This window comes from Ceratotherium simum, chromosome 17 (genome assembly GCF_057802395.1).
Source record: "Ceratotherium simum simum isolate JZ-2026a chromosome 17, ASM5780239v1, whole genome shotgun sequence".
Classification (NCBI taxonomy): Eukaryota; Metazoa; Chordata; class Mammalia; order Perissodactyla; family Rhinocerotidae; genus Ceratotherium; species Ceratotherium simum.
In genome coordinates, this window is record NC_141916.1 from 36,529,365 (window position 1) to 36,552,558 (window position 23,194).

The 23,194-nt window shown below is 36.2% G+C and overlaps 1 protein-coding gene across 1 annotated transcript in view; it reads left to right on the top strand.

Annotated features, from left to right (window-relative positions):
- Positions 1 to 5,917: 5,917 nt before the first annotated feature.
- Positions 5,918 to 23,194, top strand: part of LMNTD1 (lamin tail domain containing 1) — a 35,373-nt gene continuing 18,096 nt past the window's right edge. The window contains exons 1-3 of the mRNA XM_087441977.1: positions 5,918 to 6,007; positions 8,763 to 8,998; positions 11,764 to 11,962. Coding sequence (XP_087298103.1) covers positions 5,919 to 6,007; positions 8,763 to 8,998; positions 11,764 to 11,962 — 524 coding nt within the window. The 5' untranslated portion in view covers position 5,918. The remainder of the gene's footprint in view (positions 6,008 to 8,762; positions 8,999 to 11,763; positions 11,963 to 23,194) is intronic.

Below are 23,194 nucleotides of genomic sequence, written 5' to 3' on the forward strand. Positions count from 1 at the left end.
CTCCCCTCTCAGATGACTGGCTTCTCACCTCTTTCTACCATACAAGGTCTCCAACAAATGACACAATGTAATTTCAGACACAGTATTACCCACCCTGGGATTTCTTTTCTGTTCTTAGCGAAAGTTAGAGGTGTCCTTCTCTTGCAAAAGACATAACTCAAAACTCAGGGTCCTTAATATTCTTAGAAGCCTCCCAATTTCTTCTGTTCTTTCATTTGCACATGAGAAGAAAAGCTACTGACCAATTTAAATTAAATTTACCAACTTAAATTTGTTTATACTTCAAATGGTCAGGAGAATAATGAAAGCAGCTTCATTTATGTAGATAGTGCCATGGGACTTTTCAAGAATACCTAATCCACCCTTAGTCACCTGTACCCCTCATTGCCACCTATTGCCATCATCCCTAATGAATAATGCTAAGAGCCAATCTATCTGATCAAATTTATTATGTGTGCGAGGAAGAGGCAGGGCTGAGGCCCCTCCTTGCCTGGCTGTGCTTCCACAGTGAGGTTGGCTGGGCTCCATACAGTCTCATTTTTGTGCCTGAAACCATTCGAAGGGCACATGTTCAGGCTTCTGGTAACTCTCTTTCCCCCTTTAACCCAGTGCTTCTCACATAGTGTTCCTATGGGGCACCAGTGTTCCGTGAGCTGCAAAGAGGGAACATTCCATTGTAACACTGAATAATGACTGCCTTTACCCTGTTCGCAGAGGAAAAAAGTTAACAGATATCATTTTCTTAATTCAAATTGTTCACCAATAATGTTTTACAAGTCTTTGGATCCAGACACCACTTTTCTGCTAGAGGTTCCCAGTAGATGACAGACGAAAACAAAATGGCAAATTCATGTCAATAGGAAAACTCAAAACCAATCATTTGCTCTTGGTTCAACAGTTTGTTAGGTGTTTTTTGTTTTAAGACGTGTGAACTGATGGTTGTGATTTTATATGGTATACAAATAATTTAGGGTGGATTTCTTTCTGCTAGTAAAATATATAAAAATAGTGTATAAATGAAATAAAAAATATATTGATTTGTATTTTTTAAAATATTTTACAAAGAACGCGGTGTTCTGCAAATAAGATCATATGTTCTAGATCACTGCCCCCTGAACAAGCCCAAGATGCCCTGTCTTAGATTAATAAGTTTTATATTCCTCTAAAAAACGTGAATAGAAAAGATTCATGGGTAAAAGCTAAGCCTCAAATACACGTACCCTATGTGTGAAGTAACTATGCAGTTATTTATCAACCATTGCTGAGATTGATATGAATGTCTGAGGATTCAAACCATTGTTTGACACTTGGTATTACACATGCAGATCTAAGACCTTAGTGATGTTTTGCAACAGAATTTGGTGACTGGGGAGGCCCAGGAAGGCTAATTGGACAAACTATCTGAAACTTGAACCTGCCAGTAAATTGTCCTTTATCTTCTCTGTGAACAACTCCAGTAGGACCTTAACGTGACCCTGACTTCAAGGTAAAATAATAGCATCTGTGTTTGAGGCTGTGTTATTTACATGTGAATCTGTGTGAAGGAAATGAATCAACCCACTACGTTTTTACACTAGCAAGATGCTTTACAATAGGAATTTATACTATATTTATATGGGTGCAAATACGAAACTATATTACTATATATGCAAACTCTTGGAATCTTAGACAGTGGAACATGTCATGTTTTAAATTATAATCCTCAACTGCATATTACTCAATTTGGAAATTCCCACCCATGGCCTGAGAAGGGAGAAAAATTCTCTTTATGTATACAGTCTTCATTCACACAAGGCATTTTATTTATATTACTGATTTAATAAAATACCCTACTGTGCAAATGTTCTCCATATGTGGAGACAGAGGACTAGAATGCATAAAGGCTCTTCTTTGTGTTTTTCAGCTTTTTAAAAATTATATACATTGTAATTTTTTTTAAGTTGCTGAATATGGTATTTTGCCATTTTTAATTTTTTCTTAATCAAGGTAAAAGCTCACTATATAAAACTCAGTTTTCATCATCCTATTTTATCCTATATTTACTCTTATGAGGCTTCAATTTCTCATGCAAAATTCTGGTGTTTTCCCAACAGAGGGTAAGGCCAAGGAGAGAATTGACACAGGGTCGGGAAGCTGGAGGAGAGAGTGATTGGAGAGAGAGATCGGGACACAGCTAGTGCAGGAGTGGATGAGTGGTTAGGCAGTTACCATGAAAGGAGTTAGGAAGCTATTGGACGGGAATTACAGCAGAGAAACAGGGAGTGGTACAGCGAAGGGGTCTTTGTAACAAACGGATGTGAGACCCAATCCCGGCTCTGCCATCTACCGGCCATATAACCTCAGAGAGAGGTATTCATCTCTCTGAACTTCTGCTTCTTCGTTTGGGAAAATGGGGAAATTTCCATCCTCCAAAGCTGTGGTGAAAGAATCCATGTAAAGAGTATTGCACTTCATAAGCAGTAAGTGTTTCTGCTTTTCCCTTTCAGTTCTTGCTTGACTCTATCCTTCCTGAGCTAGAGACAGCGATGATGATGATCCCATCAATGTTTGAAGTCTACTCATCCCCAAATCATCCTCCCTGTCTTAGCCTTTTTACTGTGAAGAATTTCAAACATTTACAGAAAAAAATAAGACATGATGCATAACGAACCTCCACGTACCCATTACCCAGCTTCCACAATTACAAGTCACGGCCCATCTTTTTCATCTACATCTCCATCCACTCCCTACTCTCTGCATAATTTTGAAGCAAATCCAGAATCATATCATTTTATCTGTAAATGTTTCAGTATATATCCCTAAATGATAAGATTTCTTTTTAAAAAACACAATCATAGTGCTATACCATACCTAAAGTAGTTAACATTCCTTAATATCATTAAATATCCAGGATGCTTAAATTTCCAATGCCTCATACATTTTTTACAGTTTACTTGAATTAGGACATAAGTTATAGAATCAATTGCAAAGGATTTCTTTTAAATCTCTTAATCTATTAGTTAATGTGCTCTTCTGTTGTCTGTACTGTCATGCGTTGCTTAATGACAAGGATATGTTCTGAGAAATATGTCTTTAGGCGATTTCGTCATGCAAACATCATAGAGTGTACTTAGACAAACTCAGATAGTATAGTCTACTACACACCTAGGCTATGTGGTACTAATCTTAAGGGACCACTGTGGTAGATGCGGTCTGTCATTGACCAAAACATCGTTATGAGGCACATGACTGTGCTTTATGTAAGTTAGAGGATTCATCAGATTCAGGTTGATTTTGCTATTGTTGTTGTTGTTGTTGCTACTGTTATTACCTATGTTCACATCAATTCTACCAAGTTGTATTGACATTGATGATGTAAATTTTTTGGGGGGGTAAGGAAGATCAGCCCTGAGCTAACATCCGTTGCCAATCCTCCTCTTTTTGCTGAGGAAGATTGGCCCTGAGCTAACATCCATGCCCATCTCTCTCTACTTTATGTGGGACGCCTGCCACAGCATCACTTGATAAGCAGTGCATAGGTCTGTGCCTGGGATTTGAACCTGCGAACCCTGGGCCACTGAAGCAGAGCACCTGAACTTAACCACTACACCACTGGGACAGCCCCTGAGGATGTAATTTTTCTAAACTGGTGAACAACTCTTGGAAAAGTTCTGAACAAACCAATATCCAATCTGCCCTCAATGTAGACAATAGTTACTTCCTGGAAAATTTGGTATATATTAAAAGTGTGCAAAGATATTTTCTATTTTTATGCAATACGGAGTTAGGCTTTAGGCTCAGATAATTATAAACTATTTTTTATCTGCAAGAACGTTTGGCAAGTCATATGGTACATGGGAAAATTCTTTGCTAAATAGGATTATCTGCCACATTGCAGAAAGTCTAGCATCTCTGGCTCTTGTCTACTAAATGCAGTAGCACCCCACCAATAGTTTATGACAACTATTAATGTCTCCTCATACTTACAAAATGCCCCCTATGGTTCACTTTGTCCCCTATTGAAAACTACTGGCTTAGTTTGAGCAGTAGCAAAAGAGGAAATTGGTTTTAGTTGTATATACACTATAATTTTGGGAAAGGAAATAAGGAAAATATCTTGTATAGGGAATGACTATTGAAATATTCACAAATTTAAAATTTTCCAAAGTTTTTCTCAGTTGACAGAATTTTGTTTCTCCAAACCATGTTGGAAAATGTGAATAGGCCCTCTGATAAAACAAATGAGGTCATAATGACTTCATGCTAACATATGTAGTTCAAGTGCAGAAATATTTAACAGCTAGGAAACCATCCAGACAGGCAGAGTTAGGGAAACTGGGATCGTGGTAAGAAATAATAAATCCATTTTTAATTCTTTTCTAAGCATAAGTATATTTTTATAAATCTCTTGATGCTATATTTACGTAATTGGCCCATAACACTGATAAGGAATTGTGCTTCATCTCTGAGATGGAGAAAACATAGTCAAAAGTTTATCCTTCTCTAGCTTGGGGGCCGGCCCCGTGGCATAGCAGTTAAGTGCGCGCACTCTGCTGCTGGCGGCCCAGGGTTCGGATCCCGGGCATGCACCGATGCACCACTTGTCAGGCCATGCTGTGGTGGCATCCCATACAAAGTGGAGGAAGATGGGCACGGATGTGAGCTCAGGGCCAGTCTTCCTCAGCAAAAAAGAGGAGGCTTGGCATGGATGTTAGCTCAGAGCTGATCTTCCTCACAAAAAAAGAAAAAAAAAAGTTTATCCTCCTCTAGCTTAATTGCCTCGTTGTGTGATATACTTCTTATCTTTTTGAGGTATTAAAAGTTACTTTGTTCATGGTCCTTTGTATTTAAATACCGTTCATCATTCTAAGATGGAAGTCATTTTCAAATCCACATTGGAAGGTATTTTATCATTATTCCTTGCAGTAGGAATTGTTTATTCATAGTACTTAGCCAGTTCCTGGTACATAGTAGCTGCTCATTTAAAGATTTATTGAATGAACTTACCCGACTAGTAATTACTGTCATTAATATATCTTATTACTATATACAATTATCTACTTCATATGTGTTAATTTTATTCTCTTACCATCATTGTCATGAAACATTGTGTGGGTCTTTTACTCAGAGTAGAATCTGTATTAATTTATTTCTTCTAAATCATGCTGCTGGCATAACTAAGAGAAGAATTTAGGTCTCCTGGTTTTGATTTCACTGTTTCTCCCAACAGGTTTCCTTTTGCCTTAAAAGTATACAAGTTTTCTTTTCCTGCTGCCTGGCTGTTTTCATATGTTCAAAGAGCATTTGTCAAAACAAAACAAAAACAAACAAAAAACAATTTTTAAATAAACAATTAAAAACAGTGATTAATTCCCCCCATATTCACGTACTAGCCTTGACCTTCAGAAATCCAAAACAGGGTATCAAACATTTGGGTGGCAAAGTTTGTCTGGTGGGATATACGGGTCTCCCAAAAGCAAGTTACATTATTTAATGTCTGCAAACTGCAAAGCAGGTGCAGCGTCAACATGGTAGCTGTTCAGAGACTGGAACTTTGTAACTATGGAGACATTACCTCATAGTGTTCTAACAGGCAGTGTTGGCCAGATGTGAAAGTTGTAGTCACAAAGGTGGCTTTGCTGGGTTACTGCCCCACCTCTTCAGCTCATTCCAGTGAATGCTACATACTTTCACCTTGATTTGTCTAATATCCTTAGCCAATATCAGTATTGGCTATGTCAGTACTTACATATTCCCATTAGAATCTTGGTTTTGGCAACAGCTTGGTAAAGAAATCATTAAATCTGGCAGATGCTTTAAGGTAGATTAACAGGTGAGGTCACTTGAAAGAGAATCTGCCTTGAACCTCAGCTATATTCATTGCCTAATGTCATGATTTGTTTTCACAGGAAAGAAAAGAGACTTCTCTTCTAGCCAAGATGAAAGACATACAAGCCATTCAGGAACCCTCAGTGGCCCTACAGACTGACGTCCACGAACAGGAAGAGAAAATGGACAATCAAGCACGGTAAGAATGACACAAAGGAGAGGAGAGGATAACGATGGAGTACTTGACCTGTTGTTTCAAAACATCTTATGAAGTGTTAGAACTAGAATCGATTTCACAAATTTTCTAAAATTAATGAACTATAACATACAACTATTTCCCCAGCCACTGTTTTATAAGGTTCCAGTCCTTGAGTAATATAACAATTCACCTAGACAGATCTCCATCACATCAGACCTGGTTGAGATGCCAAAGCTCGTATCTAACACGTCAAGGCAATTTGCAGACAATTTCATTAGAACTACTTTACTAACCTGGGGACAAAGAACTGCTAACGAATTTTGGTTTTGGAAATGTCTGTGAAGATGTTAAATAAAGACTACAACGCCCTATTTTAACTACTAATGTAAATCATTCTATCAACTAAAGCATTAGCATTAGTTTTCCAATGTTTTCTAAAAAATGACTTCTAGTATTGAGTATACATAATTTAAAGCTAATGTTACTTTGCATCTAGATGTCCTGTGTTTACTGTTTAGTTCAAACTCACTTTTTAAATATTTGTTCTTAGAAGTCATCTAAAAAAAAAAAAAAAAAGTCATCTGAGAAATGACTGTTGTCAGGATTACCAATGCAGCACCTCCCAAAATGACACTGAAATGCTGGAATTGAGTTTTTATAACCACCCCTGGTTTAGTGCTAATTAATTACAGAGGAAGCAAAATAACAAGAAGGGGCTTGGAAAATTCCATATGCTAAAGGGAAAGTTAACTAAGCACTAGGAAAATTCTGTCATCTTCCAAAAGGAGTCTAATAGGTCAGTGAGTGCAGGGTTCAGATAATGGTCTACATCACACAGATCTCTTTCTGACATGTTTCAGCTCTTCCAAAGGTGTGCAGTCATTAGAAATTTCTTGTTCAACTACAAAAATAGAATACCCTGTGGCCCTAGGCAAGATTTCTTTGATCATGTTTGTGAAGGCTTATTGGGAATATCTTTTGGAATTAAATTTATTTGGAAATGCTATTGTTTTACTGGAGGAAGAAAAAAATTTGGAGCTTATAAAATGAACATACTGAAAAGATATAGCCAGTTTGTAATGAAACCCAGATGTATGGAACTTTAAAAGAGAAATTACTTTTCCTGCTTATTCCAGCCAGTGTCAGGGAGAAGTCATGTCATATGATGCTGTCTCATTTTGGACAGAGATGAAATATTTGTAATTTGACCATCGACCTCTATAGTCTCCTTTGCACCAGCACCACAGTCGTACTCAAGAGCGTATCTTCGTGGGTTAGAGCTTTCCAGACAAAGACAAGTGCCGGGGTGTCAGCAGAATGGCAAATGCTCAAGCCTAATAAGTACTGGGTTAGTCCTAATGCAGTTTTCAAAGCAAATGACATTTAATTATATTTTAAAAAATTGCCTGAGATGCCTGTGCCTTCTGAGAGGTACATTTAGAGAAATGTGATTTTGAGTACAAAGCTCTCCAGATATAATCTGTCTGATGAAAGAACTTACAAATTGTAGAACAAAATGATTGTGAACACCTCTTGGTAAACAAAGAGATCGAGACTGACGTCAGCAAGATGGCAGATGAGGAAGCTCCAGGCCCTTGTTCCCTTATGGAAACACTTGAAACAAAACAAACAGAAAACTGGCTGAAATAACTTCACAGGAACTCTGGAAAACAAAGAGATCAAAATAAAGACAATCCATGGAGGCAAAATACTTAGCTCCTAATTTATAGTGGATAGACATGTGGCCCCCAGAAAGGGGGTGCTAGAGCTGGCCATTTATCCGGTTTTTCAGAGAGCTAGAGGGTTTTGGACTCCAGGACCTTGTTCACAATTCAAGCATTAAACACACACACACACACGCACACACACACACGAATTGCTTTGAAGTTACTGAGTCTCAATGTCACTCATAAAATGGAGCTGTCATAAGCCTTTTCACGAGCCACGCCATGAGAATTGGTTTACTTGTGAAATAAGCGTACGGTAGTTTAGGGACTTTGTTTAAATGGTTGTGCACTAGTTAACAAATGCTTTTATATTTATAAAAAGAAAGAAAGGAAAATCTTTGTTCATAGTAAGATTTACTTATAAAAATAATGCCTGGAAATTAAGTCTTTCTTCTCCCTCTTTTCTGCTGTTCAACAGTCACACGCACAAACACAAGTACACAGGCACATATACACGTGTATTGTATTTATAGTTACTTGAAAAGTGTATTTGAAAGCAGACATTAACTCTAGAATCTTTATAAATATAGGAAAATTAGTTAAGCAGCAGCAGGAATTAAAGGAAAAAAGTGTAGTAAATGATATATTAAACAAGAATTATAATAATGTTTTTTATATTAGTGGAAAGGGGAAATATGATGTAATAAAAGTGAGATATAAATGGTTTATACAGCCTCAGCTTTGAGTAAAAAATGCATTAAAAGCTTGGGAGGAAATGGTAAATTTTTTGGTTGGTGGCATTATGGTGATTTTTACTTTCTTCCTTCTACTTTTACACTTTCCTAAAACCATCTACAGTAGAGATTTATTGATTTTTAAGTAGAAAAAAGAAAAGCATGTCTTGACTTGACACTAAAGTGTTTTATTTAGATTGTAGAACATATAAGATGTTCTTGTGCTTATGTTAGAGGCATAATACCTTTGAAAAGCAGAACTCTGGGTAATAATGATAGTTTAAGCTTCTTATGTTCATAGTCTATTAATTTTGACTTTCTTACTTAGTTGATTATGCTGATTTTTGTACCCAGAAGAGAAGATACACATGACGATCTCCCAAAGACACAGCGATCTTTAGTACATTTTTTTCCAACGACGACAGATTCAGAAACCACAACACTGCCATTGTCACGGTCATTATCTCATGAAATGCTTCTCAGTTGCTTTCTGTCTAGCCCTCATTTTAGTGGAGAAACTATATCAACGATTGGAAAAAAGTCTCTTAAATCTATCATAGTGAGCCGTTCCCGATCAGAAAAGAGCTTGGGTAAGCAAAACATGTACCAAAAGTTTTAGACTATTTATAAAGTATATAGTCCGATAGATTCTTTATGTGCCTGGAAGCCAGAATGATGTTTTATTATTTATCTCCAATAATACTAATTTCTTAATGTCATATGCAGAGACAGTTGACTATGGTCACCATTGATCCTAGCACTGGAGTCATATTCAGGTCACATAAATGTATGTGGCCAAATATATCACCCCCATGATTAAAATATCTTGAATTATCATAATCGCTCATGGGTTGACTGCCTGGATGCTCTAGAGTTGCTAGATAATTAAAATTCTAACGTGTATCCTTAACTGCCCTTCCTCTGAACGCTACCAGCAAGATTAAGCAATGTCTTGTGTATTTTGTGCCTTTAGGAGACTTATGGCTTAAGTAAGAAAGAGACAGATAGATAAGAGAAGGAAGAAAAATAAAGTAGGCAATAAAGTGGTGGAGAGAAAAGGGAGAAACAATACAGAATTTGGAGGAGAGGAAAATGAAAACAGTACTACGGTAGGAAGAAGTAAAATTTTGGCAGTTGTCAACAATGCATTCAGCAATACGCACGATATAGGATGTTTCTTCCTTACCTTGTTTAGGGAACTTTGAGGGTATATGATCACGGTTTACTAAAAAGACCACTGTCCTTGGAAACAAAGGACCTAGGTCCAAACTACCTTTCTACTCCCTACAGTGTGAGACATTAGGTGAGGTATTTAGCATCTCAGAGTTCCATTTTCCACAACGGCAAAATGGGGATTAAAATATCAACTTCATAGGGCTATCCTAAGGATTAAATGAGATATTTATGAAAATCACCTAGCACAGTGTAAGTACTCAAAAGACTTAGTTGTGAATCTGAACATATTGGTAAGCACCTTCTCATAGAAAAGGCTAGATTTGGGGTCTGTATTTCAGTTGCCAGTCAACTAACAAGTTTCAAAATTGGTAGCGCGCGCACACACACGACTACTTGATGCCTCCGTTTTCCTCTACTATTCTGTGGACATTTACAGCCTGGCTGCTTCTTATCTATATTTCATTTTGTTTCTGGTATTTTCCTAAGCCTTTGACACAGTGTTATATGTAGGACACAGTAGGATTTTGACCTGCTGCCGTTATTGTCATATTCCCTGTGCTTCGTTGTTTGTATGCCTGAGATACATTTTTCAAAGAAGCCTCCTAAGTTCACACTGACCATTAGCAATGACCAAAATCCATATGTTTAAAATTGCAAATACAAACTTTAGATCTAAGGAGGGAATATTTTCCATCCTTTGGCACTGTATCATCATGGCATATGTTCTATATTTCAGTTAAACTGTGAAAACTACTAGTATTAGGGGGATAAAACAAAATATATTGGCTTCCCCTTGCAAGATGAGACTTGAGCTGAGATGTAGTCTTCTCCTTCAGTACCTGTTGATTCTGCTTCTGTAGATAGATGTCTGGGTCTGCTGAGACTTGTTGCATTGGTTCATTTCCTTTAGATGAAATAACAACTGGGACTAAAATTAATGTGTCTCTTTTCCTTTTAGAATACAAAGGTTTTCATCCCTCGGGATGAGCTGTTAAAAAGTATGCTATATATTCTCCTTCCCCAAGGGAATTTAAGGGTTAAGTAAACACTTGACTGAGAATGAACTAATTTAATTCCAAACATTTCTTCTAAACAAAACACTTTAAGGAATCCTCTTTAGGAACTACGCATTTATTACTTTCCATCTATCACCTTGCTTTGGTTTTGTTAAAGATACAAGAATATTAAAAAAAACTCTAGATTGTCTTAATCCTTTGATGATTTTGGACCCAGAGTCACATTAACCAAAGCCTCTGTACTACAATAATAGCTATCATTTATTGAGTACCTGCTACATACCAGACACTGTGCTAGACACTTACCTACATTGTCTTCAATCCTCACATCGCCTTACACAATGTAGTATTATCCCTATTCTAGGTTCAGGACAACTGAGAATTGGAAAGTTTAAATCAGTTCGCTTAGTAAATGGCAGAGCTGGGATACAATTGCAGGTCTGTCTAAATCCAAAATGCATTGCTCTATCCACTTATCATGATGCCTCTCTTTAGTGTTAGTCTCTCTTTACAAACACATCATTAGATTTATCCAGCATGGTTCTCTCTATGCAAAATCCTGAAACCTATTTCATATTTGAATCATAGTGGTAAGAATTTTAAAAGAGCAAATTTCCAAAAGGATACCCAAATCTGATTAAGCATTACTTTATCTTTCTAATAAAGTATTTTAGTTGATTAGAGGAAACTTAAGTCTTTTCCTGGCAGAAGTACTAACCATTGGTAGAAAATGACTCATTTGAAAAGCTTTAATTTATGGGTAGTAATTTGAGGAGAATAGCTAAGATGAACTAGAATAAAGTTGTGTTTATATATAACATATCCAAATTTGAGACTCAAATATTTTACCTACTCAAAAATTTATGATGCTTCTAGGACAAATAAATAATCAGTTAAACAGTCATTATTCTGATGATATAATTGATAGTTTAAGATAACTGAAATAATCTCTAGGAATTGAGTGTCACTAAAAATAATCACTTACTGATTATTTTATAGACTTTGGTTTAAAGCTTTTAACTATCCTCATTGAGTTTGACAGTGACAGTAAAATGTATAACTAATGTAGTTTTGCAGAAGCAAAGAATAAAGAGAGTAGCTTTGGGTAATGTCCTTTTATTTACTTCTCTCTCTGTTGCTTCCCTCTTTGGTTTCTTTGAAAGGAGTTGACAGCTCCATAATTCCAAAGAAACAGCCTCTGTCAGTCCTTGCTCCTGAGCCAGCTGTGACTGGGGAAGGAGAGGATTATTTCCTATCTTTGTTTGGTGATTCAAAGAAACTTATTGCACGCTCATTCCATGCCGAGAAAACTTGGAAGCACTTTTCTATGATTCTTGAAGAAGTGGGCCCCTCTAGATCCAGGTACATATTCTATTTGAACTATTTAGTATCTTCTGTTGTGGTGGGAGCAACAAATCAGTAGGAAATAAAGTTCTACTCTTTTGTTAGATCCATGATTTCATCTAAAACCCTAAGCAATTGATTGAAATATAATTGTTTCATGTTCTGAGCAGCTAAAAGGAATCAATACAACTTTCTAGGGAACCAAACAAGGAGTGTTAATTCTTCAAAGATGCCAGAGAAAACAGAACTACATAATCCCTACAAATAAAATATACTCAATTATTCAAGGAGCTTTTTTAATATTGGCAAATCATTCAGATGGATTTAGTATCTTTTTTTCCTCTACTAGGCTCTCGAGTTCAACACAGAAAGAGAAAGGTAGACTTTTAACTCATTGATCCTTTTTTTTTTTTGTGGTGAGGATGATTAGCCCTGAGCTAACATCTGTGCCCATCTTCCTCTATTTTATGTGGGACGCCTGCCACAGCCTGGCTTGATAAGCAGTGCATAGGTCTGCGCCTGGGATCCAAACCTGTGAAGCCCGGGCTGCCAAAGTGGAATGCACAAACTTAACCACTACACCACGGGGCCAGCCCCTCATTGATCCATTTTTATGGTTGTTAGTATCTATGGCAAAAAGAATTGATCAGGAAGAAAGTTGATATTAAAACTAAAATAAAAGAGCTGAGTCACGTATACATTTAGTTAACCCTGCTTTTCTTGTTGCATGAACAACAGATTGAATTGTGAATTGTTAGTAATAAACACAGGTTGTTAGAGGGCTAAAAGATGTTGTTAGCCAGAGTTGAGGGTCAGACAATTAGGTCCGTTAAGCCAGATTTCCTAAAATCAACCATTATGACCATTTAACTGTAGTGAATACTTAAGTATTTTCTCAACCATCTAAAAACACTTCATCAAATTATTCACTCAGTACTTACTATGTTAAAAATGATGACTCGTCTGGGGCAATAATTCAAAAAAAGACCTGTGAATATGGTTTTAAGAACTTTCACTCAGATAGATCAGGGAAGACCTGCGGGTAAGACTCAAGAGAGAGGCAAATAAAGTATCGAGGCATTCAGAGGAGAGCTTTCTTCCAGCAGAGAATGATCTGGGAAGATTTCGTGAAGGAGTTATCATTTAGAATATCTTGGAAAGGTAAGTAAATTTTGGATATGCAAATTTGGAGACTATAAGAACATCCTAGACCATTAGTTCTCAACCTACACAATTGAATCACCTGGGGAGTTTTTAATGTCCTGACCATACCCCAGACTCTTTGAGTCAGAATTTCTAGTCGTAGAATTGGGCATCATTTTTTGTTTTTTAAACATCTTATGGTAATTATAATGCACAGCTAGGGTTGAGAACCACTAGCCTAGAGCAAAGGAGCAGCATAAACATAGTGAAGGAAGCAGAAAAGCTAAGATCGAGTACAAGGCATTTTACAACATGGCTACACTGAGCAGTGCATGAAGAGGTGTAACAGGGCTGTATGGGCCAGGGCTGGGGTCAGATCACAGTGAGCCTTGAATACCAGACAGGAATGTGGACTTCACTATGGGCAATGGAAAGCAATGGGAAAGTTTTAAACAAAAGAGTGACAGGATTGTGATTCAGAATATTTAATCTGTGGTGATGAATATATGAATTGGATTTCGTCAAAAGCTTTTTATACATCTATTGAGATGATCATATTTTTTTCCTTCACGTTAAAGCAACTCTAAACTCTTGAAATAAACCTCATTTGGTCATAATGTTTATCCTTTTAATATATTGTTGAATTTGATTGGCTAAAATTTTGTTTCAAAGTTTTACATCTATATTTGTGAAGAATATTGGTCTGTAGTTTTCTTTTCCTGCAATGTCTTCGTCTGCTTTGGTATGAGGGTAATGCTCGCTTTATAGAATGAGTTGAGATTTATTCCCTTCTCTTCTCATTTTCTAGAAGAGTTAGTGTAGAAGTAATATTATTTTTTCCTTAAGTGTTTTATAGAATTCATCAGTGAAGCCATCTGGGCTTGGAGTTTCTTTGCAGGAAAGTTTTTATCTATAAATCTATTTCTTTTTTGTGTGTGTGTGAGGAGATCAGCCCTGTGCTAACATCTGCCAATCCTTCTCTTTTTTTGCTGAGGAAGACTGGCCCTGGGCTAACATCCGTGCCCATCTTCCTCCACTTTATATGGGGATGCTGCCACAGCATGGCTTGCCAAGCAGTGCATCAGTGCACGTCCGGGATCTGAACCGGCGAACTCCAGGCCACTGTAGCGGAGTGCATGCACTTAACCGCTTGCGCCACCGGGTCGACCCCTAAATCTATTTCCTTACAATAGATATCAGGATATTCTGGTTATCTCTTTTTTTCTTGTGTGAACTTGAGTAGTTTGTGTTTTTCAAGGAATTTGTCCATTTCATCTAAGTTGTCAAATTTATTGTCATAAAGTTGTTCCTAATATTCCCTTACTATCCTTTTAGAATCTATAGAATCTGTAGTGATGTCACATTTCTTATTGCTGATATTGGTCATATGTGTCTTCTCTCTTTTTCCTGATCAATCTTGCCCAAACCTTATCAGTTTTATCCACCATCTCAAAGAACTGGTGTTTGGTTTCATTGATTTTCTCTAAATATTTTTGCTTTTGTTTTCTATTTCATTGATTTCCATTCTGATTTATATTCCCTTTCTTCTGCCTACTTTAGGTTTCATTTGCTTTTCTTTTTCTAGTTTCTCAAGGTGGAAGCTGAAAGCATTGATTTAATACCTTTTTCTCTTCTAATATAAGCATTTAATACTATGAATTTTCCCCTAAATACAGCTTTAGTGACATCCTACAAATTTTGATATGTTCTATATTCATTTTCATTCAATTAAAAAATATTTACAAATTTCCATTTTCATTTCTTTTTTGATCTTTGAATAATAAGAAGTGTATTATTTACTTCCCAAATATTTTACAGATTTTCTAGTTCCAATAATATTGCAGATATCTTTTTATTATTGATTTCTAAAAATATTCCATAATGGTCAAAGAACATGTTTTATTGTCTATCCTGGTAAGTGTTCTGGGTGCACTTACAAAAAATGTATATTCTGCTGTTGTTGAGTGGTCGATCAGGTCAAATTGGTTGATGGTGTTAACTCTATTGTTTTTTTGCTGATTTTATTCTACTCGTTCTATCAATTATTGAGAAAAGGCTGTTAAAATCTCTGACTGTAATTGTAGTCTTGTTGATTTCTCCTTGCAGTTCTATCATTTTTTGTTTCATGTATTTTGAAGCTCTGTTATTAGGTGCACAAACATGTAGGATTGTTACATCCTTTTAATGAATCGATCTTTACATCAATCTATATCTTTATCTCTGGCATTATTCTTTGCTCAGAAATATACTATGTCTGACATTAATATAGCTACTTCAGCTTTCTTTTTACTAGTGTTAGCATGGTATATCTTTTTCTATCCTTTTACTTTAAACCTATTTATGTCTTTATATTTAAAGTGAATGTTTTGTAGGTAGCATGTAGTTGGGACTTGCTCTTTTATCCAATCTGACATTCTCTGTCTTTTAATTTGAGTATTTAAATTATTTATATTTAAGGTAATTGTTAATATGGTTAAGATTGTCTACTATCTTGCTATTTGTTTTCTATTTGTCCCAACTGTTCTTTGTGCTCTTTGTCGTCTTTTCCTGGCTTCTTTTGAATTAATTATTATTGATGATTTCATTTTATCTCCATTGTTGGCTGATTAGCTATAACTGTTATTTTAGGGGTTCCTTCCAGGTTTATAGGATACATCTGGAGCCCATCACAGACCACCTTCAAATGCTATTACACCACTTCACATATGTGAGAGCCTTACAATACTATATTTTCATTTCTCTCCTCTCAGCCATTGTGCTTTTGCTGTCACATATTTGACTTCTACATATCTTATAAATTCCATATGTCATAATTACTTTTGTTTAAATAATCAAATTTTAAAAGAAATTTAAATGACAAGAGAAATATCTTTTATATTTATCCTTATATATTTTCACTGCTTTTCAGTGCCTTTTGTTTTTTTTGTCTGTAAGTCATGTTTTCATCAGTAAAATTATCCTACTATCTGAAAAGGACCTCTTTTAACATTCCTTGTAGTATGCATCTGTTTGTGATGTGTTCTTCCTTCAGTTTTTTTTAAGAGCTTTATTGTGATATCATTGACATAAAAATTGTATATACTTAAGATATACAACTTGAGTGAAATGGGCGAAGGGGGTCAACTGTGTGGTGATGGATGGTAACTAGACTTGTGGTGGTGATCGTTTTGTAGTGTATATAGATGTTGAATTATAATACTGTACACTTGAAACTTATATAATAAAAAAAATGCATAGGTTTGTTTTGGGGTTCTCTGTTCTGTTCCATTGGTCTATATGTCTGTTTTTATGCCAGTACCATACTGTTTTAATTACTTTAGCTTTGTAACATAATTTGAAGTCAGGAAGTATGATACCTCCAGCTTTGTTCTTCTTGCTCAAGATTGCTTTGGGTATTTGGGTCTTTTGTGGTTCCCTATGAATTTCAGGATTGTTCATTCAACTTCTGTAAAAAAATGTCATTGGGGTTTCGACAGGGATTGCATTGAATGTGTAGATTACTTTGGGTAGGATGAACATTTTCACAATATTAGATCTTCCAATCCACAAACATGGAATGTCTTTTCATTTATTTGTGTCTTTTTTAAGTTTCCTTCATCAATGTCATATAGTTTTCAGTTTACAAGCCTTTCACATCTTTGGTTAAATTAATACCAAAGTATTTTACTCTTTTTGTTGCTAATGTAAATGAGATTGTTTTCTTAATTTCCCTTTTGGTTAGTGTGTTTCATTTTGGATAATATTTATTACTATACCTTCGAGTACATTAATCTTTTCATCTGCAATGATTAATCTGCTGTTAATCCCATCCAGTGTATTTTTCATCTCAACCATGTCTCTACTTATCATGTTCAATCTTTACTCTAGCTTTTTATACTTACAGAATACAGTTACAAGGAACTTTCCTTTTAAGCAATTTCTAATATTTTTGCCAGTTCTGGGTCAGTTTTGATTTGTTTATTTTTCTCATTATTATGGGTTGGATTTTCCAATGTATTTGCATGCCTGGTAATTTTTTATTAGATGTCAGAAATTTTGAATTTTACTTTGTTTGGGTGCTGGAATATTTTTATATTCCTATAAAAATTCTTGAGCTTTGTTCTGTAATGAAATTAAGATACTTGGAAATACTTTGAGCCTTTTGGGACTTGTTTTTAAAATTTGTTAGGTGGCGGCAGAGCAATGTCTACTCCATGGCTAATTATTCCTCACTATTGAGGCAAGACTCTATGAGTACTCTACCCAATGCCCCATGAATTATGAGGTTTTTCAGTCTGGCTGATGGGAATAGGCCCTCTTCCTGATCCTGTGGGAGTTCTGAGTACTGTTCTTCCTAACCCTTTCAAGTGGTCTTTTTCTCTAGTCTTGGAGAGTTTACTCAGATGCATGTGCTGATCAATCCTCTGCTAAACACTCAAAAGAAACCCTCTGAAAATCTCCAGAATTCTCTCTTTATGCAGCAATCTCCTCTCCAATACTCTGCCTGTGACCTCTTGCCACCTTGGTCTCCCCAGGCTCTCAGCTCCATCGCCTCAAGTCAGAGAATTCACCAGGCTCTACCTGGTTTCCCCTCTCTACAATGCAGCCTGGAAACTCTCTCAAGGCAATAATCTGGGGAAATTTTAAGGCTTATCTCATTTGTTTCCTGTCTCTCAGGGATCACTGTTCTTCATTGGTCAATGTCCAATATCTTGAAAAACATTGGTTCATATATTTTTTCCAGATTTTTAGGGATGTTTAATATCTTCTAGCAGGAGGAAAAAAGAGTTAGTAGGCAAACAAGAAACAAGGTAGAGACTTTATTAGAATTTTCACTAGTTATGCATGATCTTTCTCCCTACATCTAAGATCACATCTTAGCTGCAAGGTCAGTTCTAGATGCCTAGGGTTGACCAATCTATATTAAGAAGGCTACTGTCCTACCCATCCTCCATCTCTACCCCCAGGTAATACTGCAATCTATAAGTCTAGAGTCAGGATGTTAGTAAGTTGTGGACTGAGATGGGCCTCACCAAGATAATGATAACTACATGAATAGTTCTGATCCCAAACATCTTTCAGTGTTACAAATCTACTCATGTTCCCAAAAGATTCTCATTTAGACTAAGTCCCATTTATTCTTCCCTTGGATGACTTAGAACCTAGTAATAGTGATGTACTAACTTACCTCTCTTTTACATTAAGGATCTATCACCAAAACTTTTCTTTTGTAGTACCAATGGACTGAATCAAGTTCCCTGAGTCTTTCCAAGTTTGCCTTTTATAAACTTAGTAGGTCCTAAATGCTGCATCCTCTCACCAGTTCCCCCCTCCTCCCACCAAACTATAAATACGGATGACAATCTGTGTAAAGAATGTTAGATGGATGTGTATTGGAAGAACCGAAACTCTAAAGATAATTTTAGCAAACTTTAAAGTAGCAGAAACCTAAAGGCAGATAAGTAGCATGGAGTTATCAAGGAGAACCCGACAACTAGACAAATCAGCTTAAATAATAGAAAGTGGTTGTTTCTTAAAAAGTGACACAGCCATATGTCTCTTCAATCTCTTGACAAATCAAGTCCACGCAAAGGCTACTGACAGAGTGATGGGCACATCACTCTATACTCTCAGCCATACAAGCAGAGGTCCCAATTCACTTTCCTGCTAAAGAAAAATGGTAAGGCTTATTTGGAAGAGAAAAAAGATAACTACTAAAGGCTGTGTGATAGCAGATTAACAGCCCTGCCTCTGTGAATTTCCATGTATTGTATGAAATATTTTCCTACAGCTTTTGGCCTTATATCAAAAGGAAGGCAAATGAAGTGACTAGCCCTGATATGGACAATGTTATTTCTTCTTTCAGACAAGCTAATTTATTCTACTTATGTGCATAAAATAAAAATTTAAGATCAATGAATAACCAGTTTACTTGGACAATGAAAGATTTATGAAGAGCAATTGTACATATTCAAGGACAAGTACGATAACAAAGGGATAACTGAGCTATTCTAGGGTCTTGTCTATTTAAAAGCAAAAGTCAAACTAATGCTCATCACCCCAGGCAGAAAAAGCAAGTCTAAAAAACAAAAAAGGTATTCTGTCAACAAATGAAAACATCCCACAGAGAGTTCAATAACAGTAGGATGATGATGTCATACAGGAATTGTAGGGATGTCAAAGAAGAGTAAAATGTTATATCCACAATTTAGTAAGAACCATGATGGTAATGCAAAAGAAAAAAATAAGTATATAAATTGCTCAAAAGTGAACCTCTACAAAATGGAATTCTCACACAATGCAGTGGGAGTATAAAGCAAGACCACTATTTTGAAGGCAGTTTGGTAGTGTATATTGAGGTTCCATAGATGTTTACATCCTTTATTCTCACAATTCCTCTTCTAGGAGAGGAAAATCAGAGTGATAGCCTGGCATTTGGAGCCACTTTTCTCCTCAAAACAGTTGTCAGTTTGAAAGTAGCAGCTAAAGAGGCTGAGAAGTTAATCAGAGATTTTGACAGGCTCATGGGACTAGGTGAAAAAAATTAGCATTCAGGGCCTGTCAAGAAGGAGGGTCACTGATAAACACTCCAGGCTTTCACTTGAAACTTTGAAGAGTACACCCAATAGTAAAGCTGTATTCAAAAGAGAGCAGCCTCATTGGGGCCGCAGCCTAGTGTCAAACCATTTCCCACCCTAATTGGATTAAAGTGATTTTCCCCCAGTTTAGGTGAGTGCCTGAAGCTAAAGTAAGTCCTCTCTGGATTGAGAAAATATTATACAAAGCCTTAAATTATCTCTGCAGTTTCTTATCTGTAACACTAGCACTAAGTCAAAAATAACAAGTTGACTCAATAACAAGTTGACCAATAAAAGTTGACCAAAAACTAAGATTAAAATGGACATGAAACACACGTGCAGGTGATCCAGATATTGTATTTATTTGACAGGGATTTTACAATAACAATGACGGGCTAGCCTCGTGGCTTAGCGGTTAAGTGCGCGCGCTCCGCTGCTGGTGGCCCGGGTTCGGATCCTGGGCGCGCACCGATGCACCGCTTCTCCGGCCATGCTGAGGCCACGTCCCACATACAGCAACTAGAAGGATGTGCAACTGTGACATACAACTATCTACTGGGGCTTTGGGGAAAAAGAAATTAATTAATTAATTAATTAAAAAATTAAAATAACAATGACTAAAATATTCAAGGAATTAAGTAATAAGGTAAAAATTTTAGCATAGAACTGGAAATGAAAAATAAAAGAATCAATAGAATATTCTAGAAATGAAAAATCCAATAACAGAAATTACTGTTTCAGAAGTAGATGGGTTTAACAATAGATTTGATGCAACAGAAGACAGAATTGTTAAACTGGAACATTCTCAGAAGAAAATATCCAGACTGAATTATAGAGAGCAAGGAGATTAGAAAAACAGAAACAAGCATAAAGACAAATAGAGAAAGATTTTTTTTAAAATATAACTATTTGTAATTGCAGTCTCTTAAGGAGAGGAGAGAAAGATTGAGGTAGAATAGTATTGGTGGAAATACAGCAGAGAATTTTCCCAAACTAATGAAAGACATCAAGCCACAGATACAAGAAGCACTACCAACTCCCATCAAGATAAAAGACAGAAAAAAAGACCCTAGGTACATTGTAGAAAAACTTCTAAAACAGAAAACATAAGGAAAATCTTAGTCAGTGAGAGAAAAAGGACATTTACCTCCAAAGGAAAAACAAAATGATTGGTAGTTGGTTTATCAACAGAAAAATAGAAAACAGAAGACTGTGGAATAAATCTTCAGTGAGGGCATTGGGATCAAAACTAAAGACAACACTTCTAGCACAGTGATTCTAAAATTCATAAGAAGCATATGTTAGTTTTCTATTGCTGCCATAACAAATTATCACCAATATAGCAGACTTAGAATAACATGAGTAATATCGATTTATTACCACACAGTTCTTCTTCCAAAAATATGTGTATATATTTAACTGCGATACTATAAATACTATAAATCAATCATAAAATGTAAAAACAACCCTATAGAAGTGGACAAAATGATATGAACAGGTAATTCACAGAAGAAGAAAACTGAGTGGCCAAAAGTAGCTTATTCAACTGCACTATAATCAGAGAAAAGCAAATTAAAATGACATGAGATACCAGTTTGTATCCATGATATTTAAAGTATTAAGAAGTTTTAAAATTTCAAGTGTTGGTAAGGATGCGAGGGGCAAGAGGAGGGAGTAGCACATGTGTAGGCAGAGGTTGAAGCAAGCAATGGCACAGATTATCACAAGTCTTGTGAGAAGTTCTTTGTGGTTGCAGTTTAAGCAAAGGTAAGAAGTAGGGAAAAAGATTAAAGAGGCTGGCAGATTATGTGGGGCTTTGTTTCCATGCTGTGAAGGTGGCTTTTTCCCTGGAAGGAAATGATCAGACATTGAAGGATTTATCTTTGTACAAAGATTGCTCTGGAAGCAAAATGGAGAATAGTTAGGAGGGGGCAAGACTGGAGAAACCAGTTAGGACTCTGTTACAGCATCACGCAGAGCTGATAAGAGCCTAAAGAAAACAGCAGCAGTAGGGATGGAGAGAAGGAGATACTAAGGATGGACATAGAAGATACTAAAGAGGTAGAATTAATAGAACTTGGTCCCAGATAAGGCAAGAAGGATAAGAGAACAGGAAAGTAATGGAACTTTCAGGCATGGCCAACAGGATAAATGATGATAAAATTCACTGGAATAGGTTTCTCATTCTTCCAAAATGATGAGTTCAGTTTGGGGCATCCTGATTTAGAGGTGTCTTTGGGGTCTTGTGGTCAATTGTTTCTATAGGTCTGAAGCTCAGCAGGAAAGTCTAGGCAAGAGATTTCAATTTAGCAGTTGTCAGTGTATTCATGGTTATTGAAACCCCCTTCATGGGTGATATCACATATATGGAGTGTGATGAGAATAAAAGAGAGTTAAGGACAGAATCCCAGGGATCAACATCTGAGAGATGGGTGAAGGAAGAGAAATTGGAAAAAGAGACTGAAAAGGAGAAACCAGACTGATAGAAGGAAAATAATGGATTTGGGGAAACAAGGAGAGGAGCTCCAAATCAAGAGGACGTATCTGGCAGAGGCAAATACCACAGAGACATCAAGACAAAGGCTGTGCTGGTGGGAAAGTAAATTGGTGCAGCCACTATGGAAAACAGTGTAGAGGTTCCTCAAAAAATTAAAAATAGAACTACCATATGATCCAAAAATCCCACTTCTGAGTATTTATCCAAGGAAAATGAAAACACTAACTTGAAAAGACATATGCACTCCCATGTTCATTGCAGCATTATTTACAGTAGCCAAGATATGGAAACAACCTAAGTGTCCATTGATGAATGGATAAAGAAAATGTGAGATAGATAGATAGATAGATAGATAGATAGATAGATAGATAGATAGACAGACACACACACACACACACAATGGAATATTATTCAGCCATGAAAATGAAATCTTGCCATTTGTGACAACATAGATGGATCTCAAGGGCATTATGCTAAGTGAAATAAGTTAGAGAAAGACAAATACAGTATGATGTCACCTATATGTGGAATTAAAAAAAACAACCAAACTCATAGATACAGAGAAGAGATGGCAGTTGCCAGAGGCAGGTGGTGGGGGGTGGGCAAAATGGGTGAAGAGGGTCAAAAGGTACAAGCTTCCAGTTATAAAATAAATAAGTCGTGGAGATGTAATGTACAGCATAGTGACTATAGTATATTGTAGTGACTATAGTATATGTACACTATGTATATATACACACTATATATATATATATACTATATATACTACAGTATATAATATAGTGACTATACTGTATTACATATTTGAAAGTTGTTAAGAGAGTAGATCTTAAAATTTTTCATCCCAAGAAAAAAAATATTTGTAACTATACATGGTGACAGATTTTAACTAGACTTATTGTGGTTATCATTTCACAATGTATACAAATATTGAATCATTATGTTGTACACCTGAAACTAGTGTAATGTTATATGTCAATTACACCTCAGTAAAAAAAGAGACAAAGATTGAGAAGTTACCACTCAATTTACCAACTGAGAAGGCACTGGTTA